Below are 10,979 nucleotides of genomic sequence, written 5' to 3'. Positions count from 1 at the left end.
ATTTCGGAACTTTTGATATGTATGAACTCGTGGAGAGATAAGGAATCTAATGACGTAAAATTTATCGAATTCCGAGACGTGGGCCCGGGGGTCGGGTTTTGGTAATTTCGGGATTTACATGGTTTTTCGATTATATTCGAGTGGGCTTTGTCCCTTTAGCATATTTTGATGATTACGTTCTGATTTTGGTAGATTCGGAGCATCCGGAGGCCAATTCGAAGGGCAAAGGCATTGCGAGCTAGAGTTTGGGCAGGATTGAGGTGAGTAATGATTTTAAATGCTGTCCTCAGGGTATGAAACCCCAGATTACACAGCGTTCGGCTATGTTGAGGTGACGCACACGCTAGATGACGAGCGTGGGTCGTGCACCGTTGGGGATTGTGACTTAGTCCATCCTGAACGACTGTTTTACTGCGTATTTGATAGCTTATTGTTTGATATTATTATGTTTTGGGCTAAATGCCATATTTGGGCTTCGTGCCAACTGTTTGAACCCTTATGTTATTCTATTTTAAACACCTTAAATGATATTTTTAAAGATGTTTTTGAGCTGAGCTCCATATTTTACTGTTGCCTGAGGGGCTTATGAGATTCTGACTGAGTAAGGCCGAGAGCCTGTATTGTGAGGATACTTTTGGGTCGGGCTGCACGCCGCAGCAGTGATATACTGATTATGATAATGAGGCCGAGGGCCTGAGATTGTACGCCACAAGGTGTCGTGTGATTGATATGAGGCCGAGAGCTTGTTTATGATGCAACGAGATGGCTTGATATTGCGCTTGGGCCGTAGGGGCCCCTTCCGGAGTTTGTACACCCCCAGTGAGCGCGGGTACCCATTGTGATATGAGATATATCCCGAGGGGCTGGTATTGTTCTGTGATATTGCCCGAGGGGCTGATTCTGTTGTTGTTACTGAGCCCGAGGGGCAGTCCTTGTGTGTTTACCTTTCTAGCTGCTTTTCCTTTAATTGTTTGACTGCTTAAAAGGTGTTTTATGAGATTTCACTATTTAATTGTGTTACTGATTTTGTTCTGCCTCTTATAGCTTATTGTTGTGTTTAACGTGATTTTATATCGCTCAGTCTTCATTTATTGTTATTACTCACTAAGTTAGAGTACTCACTTTACTCCCTGCACCCCTGTGTGCAGATTCGGGCGCTACAGGTCCTGCTACTGAGGGTTGATAGTTTCCAGCAGATCTTCGGAGATTTACTAGGTAGCTGCTTGGCGATTCGCAGCCCAGTGCATTCTCCCTCTATTTTATTCCCTTGTTGATTCAGTTATGTAGTAGTGGAGTAGACTTTCAGACTTGTAGTATTGTTTTTGATGCTCATGACTGGTGACACCCCGATGTCGGGCTGTGTTGGTTTTTAATTCCGCAACTTATACTGTTATTTTGGGATTTTATTTCTCTTAAAGACTTAGTATTTATTATTCTAATTGCTTAAAGTGAATTGGAAGTGTGTCGGCTGGCCTTGTCTTCACGAGAGGCGCCATCACGACTGGGTTTGGGTTTAGGGTCGAGGCCGTGGTGGGGGTAGAGGTGCAGCCCACACAGCAGCTGGGGCAGCACCTGCTGATCCACCAGCCGCCCCAGTTCAGGAGCAATTCCCAGTTGTGGACACTCTAGCAGCACCAGCTCAGGCATCAGTTGTGCCCATTTTGATTCCGGGTCTTCAGGAGACTTTGGCCCAGATTTTGACAGTATGTACGAGTCTTGCTCCGGCGGTCGCGGTCTCTACTGCCGCAGCCACTTCTCAGGCAGGGGGAGGCTCTCAGACTCCCGCTGCCCGCACACCCGATCCGGTGGTTCAAGGAGTGCAGACACCTAAGGCACCACTAGCCCAGCCAGTGGCAGCTGCTCAGGGTTACGTAGCTCCAGTTATGCCAGAGGATGAGCAGCACAGATTGAAGAGGTTTGGCAGACTCCAGCCTCCTACTTTCAGTGGTTCTGAGGGCGAGGATGCCCAGGGCTTCTTACACAGATGTTAGAGGATTCTTCGCACCGCGGGTATTCTGGAGACCAGCGGGGTTGCATTCGCAACCTTTCAGTTTACCGGAGCCGCCTTCACTTGGTGGGAGGCATATGAGAGGCGTAGGCCTGTTGGTTCGGCACCTCTGACTTGGTAGCAGTTCTCCGCTCTATTTTTGGATAAGTATGTTCCACAGTCCCGTAGGGAGGAGCTGCGTAGGCAGTTCGAGTAGTTGAGATAGGGGGATATGACTATTACTCAGTACGAGATAAGGTTCTCAGAGTTAGCTCGACATGCTATTTGGCTGGTTGCTACGGAGAGAGAGAGGATCAGGAGGTTTGTTGATGGCCTCGCCTACCAGCTTCGGGTTCTCATGACTAGGGAGAGAGTGTCAAGTGCTACGTTTGAGGAGGTTGTGGATATTGCTCGTGAGATTGAGTCAGTTCATCGCTAGGAGCGTGAGGAGAGGGAGGCCAAGAGGCCTCGTGGTCATGGTAGTTATGGGGGCGCTCCTTCGAGGGGCCAGTATCAGCACAGTAGAGGCCGTTAGTTCAGGCATGCTCAGTCAGCTCGCCCAGGTTATCGCGGGGCATCATCAGGCTATGGTTCTCACGGTTCTCAGCAGGGTCATTCCTCACTCAGTGCACTTCCAGCCAAGGTTCGTCCCGTGCTCCATCAGTTCAGGATTCTTCTACGCCAGTTGCGTTTGCTAGTCATTCCGGTGCTAGGGGTTCCCATCAGTCCCCGTCTCCAGCACCCGGGAGCTGCTATGAGTGTGGAGAGATGGTCCAGCTGTGGAAGTAGTGTCCTTGTCGTCTTGGGGATTCATCTCAGCAGAGGGTTCAACCATCAGCCTCAGCCCCAGCCACTTCACCACCCACCCAGCTAGCTAGGGGTGGAGGACAGTCATCTAGGGGTCGCCCCTGAGGGGGAGGTCGATCCGGTGGTGGTCAGGCCCGCTTCTATGCACTTCCAGCTAGGCCTAATGCGATTGCTTCAAATGCGGTGATTACAGGTATTATCTCAGTCTCCCGCCGGGATGCTTCTGTGTTATTTGACCCTGGTTCTACTTTCTCTTATGTGTCGTCTTATTTTTCCCATTATCTGGATATGCCCTGCGAGTCCCTTGTTTCTTATGTTCATGTCTCTACGTCGGTGGGCGATACAGTAGTGGTAGACCGTGTGTACCGGTCGTATGTTGTGACTATTGGGTGTCTGAAGACCCGAGTGGATCTGTTATTGTTATATATGGTGGACTTAGATGTTATTTTGGGCATGGACTGGTTATCTCCGTGCCGGGCTATTCTGGACTGTCATGCCAAGACAGTGACTTCGGCTATGCCTGGTGTGCCACGGATTGAGTGGCGAGGTTCGATCGATTATGTACCCAGCAGGGTGATTTCTTACTTGAAGGCCCAGCGTATGGTTGGGAAAGGTTGTCTTTCATATCTAGCCTTTATGAGGGATGTCGGTGCAGAGACTCCCAATATTGATTCTGTTACAGTTGTGAGGGATTTTCCCGACGTGTTTCCTGCAGACCTGTCGGGCATGCCACCGGACAGGGGATGTTGATTTTGGTATCGATCTGGTGCCGGGCGCTCAGCCCATATCTGTTCTGCCGTATCGTATGGCACCAGCGGAGTTAAAGAAGTAAAAGGAACAGCTTCAGGAACTCCTGGATAAGGGGTTCATTCGTCCTAGTGTGTCACCGTGGCGTGCGCCGGTTCTCTTTGTGAAGAAGAAGGATGGCACGATGAGAATGTGCATTGATTATAGGCAGTTGAACAAGGTAACAATTAAGAACAAGTATCCCTTGCCTCGTATCGATGATTTGTTCGACCAGCTTCAGGGAGCGAGAGTGTTCTCCAAGATTGATCTCCGTTCGGGTTATCACCAGTTGAAGATCAAGGACTCAGATATACTTAAGACAGCTTTCAGGACTCGATATGGTCATTATGAGTTCTTGGTGATGTCTTTCGGGCTAACCAATGCCCCAGCAGCGTTCATGCATTTGATGAACAGTGTGTTCCGGCCGTATCTCGAATCATTTGTCATAGTTTTCATTGACGATATTCTGGTGTACTCGCGTAGTCAGGAGGAGCACGCGGAGCATTTGAGGGTGGTGTTGCAAAAATTGAGGGAGGAGAAGTTTTATGCAAAGTTCTCCAAATGTGAGTTTTGGCTCATTTCAGTGGCTTTCTTGGGGCGCGTGGTGTCCAGCGAGGGTATTCAGGTGGACCCAAAGAAGATAGAGGTGGTTCAGAGTTGGCCCAGACCGTCCTCAGCTACAGAGATTCGCAGCTTTCTTGGTTTGGCGGGTTATTATCGCTAGTTTGTTCAGGGATTTTCGTCTATTGCATCGCCCTTGACCAAGTTGACTTAGAAGGGTGTTTCATTTCAGTGGTCTGATGAGTGTGAAGAGAGCTTTCAGAAGCTCAAGACTACCTTGACCACAACTCCAGTGTTAGTATTGCCATCAGCTTCAGGTTCTTATACCGTATATTGTGATGCTTCGAGAGTTGGTATTGGGTGTGTTATTTCACACAGAAGGGTAGAGTTATTTCATATGATTCTCGTCAGTTGAAGCCTCATGAGAAGAACTACCCCGTTCATGATTTGGAGTTGGCTGCCATTGTTCACGCGTTGAAGATTTGGAGGCATTATTTGTATGGTGTGTCTTGTGAGGTGTATACTGATCATCGCAGCCTCCAACACTTGTTCAAGCAAAAGGATCTCAATTTGAGGCAGCGGAGGTGGTTGGAGTTGCTTAAGGATTATGACATTACTATCTTGTATCACTCGGGGAAGGCCAATGTGGTGGCGGACGCTTTGAGCCGAAAGGCGGTGAGTATGGGGAGTTTGGCGTATATTCTAGTTGGGGAGAGACCTCTTGCAGTTGACGTTCAGGCTTTGGCCAATCGGTTCATGAGGTTGGATATTACGGAACCCAGTAGGGTATTGGCTTGTGTGATTTCTCGGTCTTATTTATATGAGTGCATCAGAGAGCGCCAATATGATGATCCTCATTTGCTTGTCCTTAAGGACAGAGTTCAGCATGATGATTCCAGAGACGTGACTATCGGCGATGATGGCATGTTGAGGATGCAGGGCCGGATTTGTGTGCCCAATGTGGATGGGCTTCGGGAGTTGATTCTGGAGGAGACCCATAGCTCGCGGTATTCCATTCATCCGAGTGCCGCGAAGATGTATCAGGATCTGAGACAGCATTACTGGTGGAGGAGAATGAAGAAAGACATTGTGGGATTTGTAGCTCGGTGTCTCAATTGTCAGCAGGTGAAATATGAGCATCAGAGAGCGGGTGGCTTGCTTCAGCGGATGGATATTCTAGAGTGGAAGTGGGAGCGGATCACCATGGATTTTGTAGTTGGGCTCCCACGGACTTTGAAGAAATTTGATGCTATTTGGGTAATTGTAGAACGGCTGACCAAGTCCGCGCACTTCATTCCTATATGTACTACTTAATCTTCAGAGCGGTTGGCAGAGATATATATCCGGGAGATTGTTTGTTTGCATGGTGTCCCGGTATCCATCATTTCAGATTGAGGCACTCAGTTTACTTCACAGTTTTGGAGGTTTGTACAGCGAGAGTTGGGTACTCAGGTTGAGTTGAGCACAACTTTTCACCCTCAGACAGACGGGCAGTCTGAGCGCACTATTCAGATATCGGAGGACATGTTACGCGCTTGTGTCATTGATTTCGGAGGGTCATGGGATCAGTTTCTACCGCTCGCAGAGTTTGCTTATAATAACAACTACCAGTCGAGTATTCAGATGGCTCCATATGAGGCTTGTATGGGAGGCGGTGTAGATCTCCAGTTGGTTGGTTTGAGCCGAGCGAGGCCAGGCTGTTGGGTACAGATTTGGTACAGGATGCTTTAGACAAGGTGAAGGTGATTCAGGAGAGGCTTCGTACAGCGCAGTCGAGGCAAAAGAGCTATGCGGACCGGAAGGTTCGGGATGTGTCCTACATGGTTGGTGAAAAGGTTCTGTTGAAGGTCTCACCCATGAAGGGTGTTATGAGATTTGGAAAGAAAGGTAAATTGAGTCCGCAGTTCATTCGGCCTTTTGAGGTACTTCGGAGATTGGGGAGGTGGCTTATGAACTTGCTTTGCCACCCAGCTTGTCAAGTGTGCACCCTGCGTTTCATGTTTCTATGCTCCGGAAGTATGTTGGGGATCCGTCTCATGTTCTGGATTTCAGTACGGTTCAGTCGGAGGGTGATCTGACTTATGATGTGGAGCCAACAACTATTTTGGAGCGTCAGGTTCGAAAGTTGAGATCAAAAGATATAGCTTCAGTGAAAGCGCAGTGGAGAGGTCGGCCCATGGAGGAGGCTACCTGGGAGACCGAGCGGGAGATGCGGAGCAGATATCCTTACCTATTTGAGGCTTCAAGTATGTTTCTTGACTCGTTCGAGGACGAACGTTTTTTTAAGAGGGGGAGGATGTGACGACCCGAACGGTCGTCTTATGAATTACTGCTCTATTTCCCCCGTTTTTGCTTCTATTTTCTTTAATTATCGGTTTTATATGTGATCGGGTTGGTTGGTTCGGGTTCGGAAAGGTTTTGAGAAGGTTTGAGACACTTAGTCTCTTTTAAGAAGGCTTAAGTTGGAAAAGTCAATCGGATGTTGACTTATGTGTTAGAGGGCTCGGATGTGAGTTTCGATGGTTCGGATAGCTTCGGGAGATGATTAGGGACTTAGGAGCGTGATCGAAATGTGTTTTGGAGGTCCAGAGTAGATTTAGGCTTGAATTGGCGAAATTGAGTTTTTGGCGTTTTCCGGTTGATAGGTGAGATTTTGATATAGGGGTCGGAATGGAATTCCGAAAGTTGCAGCAACTTCATTATGTCATTTGGGATGTGTGTGCAAAATTTCAGGACATTCGGACGTGGTTTGGTACACTTTTTGATAAAAAGCGGAATGCGAAAGATTTTAGAACCTTAGGCTTGAATTCGATGTGTTGTGGTGGTTTTGATGTTGTTTGAGGTGTTTTGAAGATTGGTATAAGTTTGAATGGTAGTATAAGAATTGTTGGTGCTTTTAGTTAAGGTCCCGGGGGCCTCGGAGTGATTTCGGATGGTTGATGGAAGGTTTGGAATTGAGTTTAAGAGCTGAAGCCTTTTGGTTGCTGCAATAACCGCATCTGCGGCCCCGCAGATGCGGGCGACAAGTCGCAGATGCGGATGAGGCCTAGGAAGGCTGTGACTGCAGAAGCGGTTAATTGACCGCACCTGCGATGGCGCAGGTGTGGAGCGAACGTCACAGATGTAGTTTTGGGCCGTTAAGTTAAAACCGTAGGTGCGGCCATTGGGACCGCAGAAGCGGTCACGCAGGTGAGACATCTGGACTGCAGGTGCGAAAAGCCTGGGTCAGAATGTTTATATTTTCTCCTTCGCAATTTTCATAGGGTTTCACTACTTTTAAACACGAATTTTGGAGCTTTGAGCGATTTTGAAGAGAGAAATCAAGGAGGCATCATTGAGGTAAGGTTTTGGATTATGAAAACTCTTTTTTATGGTATTAGTTCGCGGATTAGAGCTGTAATTAAGGGTAAAATTAGAGAAGCTAGGGCTTAGAAACCTAGGCCTTTGATTGAGGATTTGAAAGACCATTTGTGGTCGGATTTTGGAACTTTTGATATGTATGAACTCGTGGGGAGATAAGGAATCTAATGACGTAAAATTTATCGAATTCCAAGACGTGGGCCCGGGGGTCGAGTTTTGGTAATTTCGGGATTTGCATGGTTTTTCGATTATATTCGAGTTGGCTTTGTCCCTTTAGCATATTTTGATGATTACGTTTTTATTTTGGTAGATTCGGAGCATCCGGAGGCCAATTCGAAGGGCAAAGGCATTGCGAGCTAGAGTTTGGGCCGGATTGAGGTGAGTAATGATTTTAAATGTTGTCCTGAGGGTATGAAACCCCGGATTACACAGCGTTCGGCTATGTTGAGGTGACGCACACGCTAGATGACGAGCGTGGGGTCGTGCACCATTGGGGATTGTGACTTAGTCCATCCCGAATGATTGTTTTACTGCGTATTTGATAGCTAATTGTTTGATATTATTTTGTTTTGGGCTAAATGCCATATTTGGGCTTCGTGCTAACTGTTTGAACCCTTAGGGGATTTTTACTGATATTTTCCTCACTATTTGATTTCACATTTGTGCTCAGTCATGCCATATTTTACTGGTTTGAAAAAACTCAGCTATGTTATTTTGTTTTAAACACGTTAAATGATATTTTTAAAGATATTTTTGAGTTGAGCTCAATATTTTACTGTTGCCCGCGGGGCTTATGAGATTCTGACTGAGTAAAGCCGAGGGCCTGTATTGTGAGGATACTTTTGGGTCGGGCTACACGTCGCAGCAGTGATATACTGATTATGATAATGAGGCCGAGGGCCTGAGATTGTACGCCACGAGATGGCTTGTGATTTATTTGAGGCCGAGAGCCTGTTTATGATGCCACGAGATGGCTTGATATTGCGCTTGGGCCGTAAGGGGCCCCTCCAGGAGTCTGTACACCCCCAGTGAGTGCGGGTACCCATTGTGATATGAGATATAGCCCGAGGGGTTGGTATTGTTCTGTGATATTGCCCGAGGGGCTGATTCTGTTATTGTTACTGAGCCCGAGGGGTAGTCCTTGTGTGTTTACCTTTCTAGCTGCTTTTCCTTTAATTGTTTGACTACTTAAAAGGTGTTTTATGAGATTTCACTGTTTAATTGTGTTACTGATTTTGTTCTACCTCTTATAGCTTATTGTTGTGTTTAACGTGATTTTATATCGCTCAGTCTTCATTTATTGTTATTATTCATTGAGTTGGAGTACTCACTTTACTCCCTGCACCCCTATGTGCAGATTCGGGCACTACAAGTCCTGCTACTGAGGGTTGATAGTTTCCAACAGATCTTCGGAGATTTACTAGGTAGCTGCTTGGCGATTCGCAGTGCAGTGCATTCTCCCTCTATTTTATTCCCTTTTTGATTCAGTTATGTAGTAGTGGAGTAGACTTTCAGACTTGTAGTATTGTTTTAGATGCTCATGACTGGTGACACCCCGATGTCGGTCTGTGTTGGTTTTTAGTTCCGCAACTTATACTGTTATTTTGGGATTTTATTTCTGTTAAAGACTTAGTATTTATTATTCTAATTGCTTAAAGTGAATTAGAAGTGTGTCAGCTGGCCTTGTCTTCACGAGAGGCGCCATCACACCGGGTTTGGGTTTAGGGTCGTGACCATAAGGAGGTTATGTTAAAGAATTATTTTAGTCGTATGATAATCGTGTATTATATTTTTATATCAAGCGAGTTGTGGAACAAAAGTTAGCAAAGGTCATCACAAGTTACATTTATAAATAGGCAAAATGGCCTCCTGGCCACTTAAGCTTGCACCCAATTGCCAACCCGATAAACAAACTTACGATTTTCCCATTTGAACACCTTAACTTGACGGAATGAATACTAATAAACCACTTTGACAGTTGACTATGCTTGTGTGGCAGTGACATGGGTGATGTGGACAAAATCGTGCCAATCACGCAAAAAAAACATGCGTGAGTACAGTATTTGATTTAAAAAAAATACTTAAATAAAAAAAATGAAAAATGAAAACTAAAAGGGAAATAACATTTTTCATCTCCTCAAAACTTTATTTTCTTTTTACTATTACTCCAAACACCTACACTCTCTTTCATAAATTGAGCGAGGACATCTTACTGTCCAAACCAACAGAGCCCCTCAGACTTTGTTATTTGACAAATAAGGAATGCTTTTGAATCCATCAATTTTCAACCGATAACCAGTGCCCATACTAGATGGAGAAACACCATGGTCCAGTCAAGCTTAGAACTGACAACTGAAGATGCAAGCCAGTACAAGTTCCAAACGAGAAACAGAGCGTCGGCGACGAACCGGAGATGTCAGCCGTTGAGGTTTTTTGGTTGTCAAAAATTCTATTCCTAATTGAATTTAACAGAAATAAGAAGAGAAGTAGAATATAGATGAAGGAAGCTGGCTAATTTCTTGGATTTGGGGTTTGGTCGGAAACTTTTCCGGTAGTATCTTCTCTTACTGTTTTTTTTTTAGGGGGGGGGGGGGGGGAGGGTTGGAAGGAGGAGGTGAGTAGGGGTGTGCATTCGATTTATCAATTCGATTTTGACCCTTATCGATAATTACTTATCAATTATCGATTTGTACATATGCTTATCGTTATCGTTTCAATAAGGTTTTGATTTTTTCGATTTTGATTTATCGATTTTGGGGGCTTATCGATTCGGTTATCGATTACACCAATAAGAAAATTTACGGGATTCCACGGAAAGTATATCGCTATAAACGCGCCTAACTAATATGGACAAAAAGAAACTAAAATAAGACGAACACCATTTATAATATAAAAATTGTGTCAACAAGCACATGCAACAAAACTAAAGTAAGGGATCAAATGTATGCCACCAACGCTCCAACGGTATAAAAAAAACAAAACAAAACAAAACACATCATCACGGCTAATTCTGTTTTCCATTAATTTGAACTTCATTCCCTTGATCTTTAAATATGATCATTCCTTAAATGTGGTAGAGGAAATAATAGGGTAAGGGACTTAAGGTAAAGGAAAGGGTATAGACTAGGAAAAATAATATGTATAGCCGCTTTCAAAATAGTAGCGGAATATATATACATTCTTTATGTTATATTAATCTACACAAATAGGTAATTACTCATTTAACAAGTGTCTACAGTCTAGGGGTGTGCATTCGATTTATCGATTCGATTTTGACCCTTATCGATAATTACTTATCGATTATCGATTTGTACATATGCTTATCGTTATCGTTTCAATAAGGTTTCGATTTTTTCGATTTCGATTTCGAAAATAAATAATCGATTCGATTTATCGATAAACTGATTCGAATGCACACCCCTAGAGGTGAGTGGAGAAGAAAGTAAAAAATAAAATGAAATTTTGGTAACTTAATTTT

The 10,979-nt window shown here is 45.0% G+C and overlaps 1 protein-coding gene across 1 annotated transcript; it reads left to right on the top strand.

The window, feature by feature from the left end:
- On the top strand, positions 3,732-4,139 carry LOC109242206 (RNA-directed DNA polymerase homolog; the record flags this gene model as incomplete). The annotated part of the gene is made up of 1 exon (XM_019409064.1): positions 3,732-4,139. A coding segment is annotated over exon 1 (408 nt), but the record flags the coding sequence as incomplete, so codon positions are not given.

The sequence above is a fragment of the Nicotiana attenuata genome, chromosome 1 (genome assembly GCF_001879085.1).
Source record: "Nicotiana attenuata strain UT chromosome 1, NIATTr2, whole genome shotgun sequence".
Lineage (NCBI taxonomy): Eukaryota > Viridiplantae > Streptophyta > Magnoliopsida > Solanales > Solanaceae > Nicotiana > Nicotiana attenuata.
The sequence above is the reverse complement of the archived record's forward strand: the minus strand, read 5'-3'. Positions and strand labels throughout refer to the sequence as shown.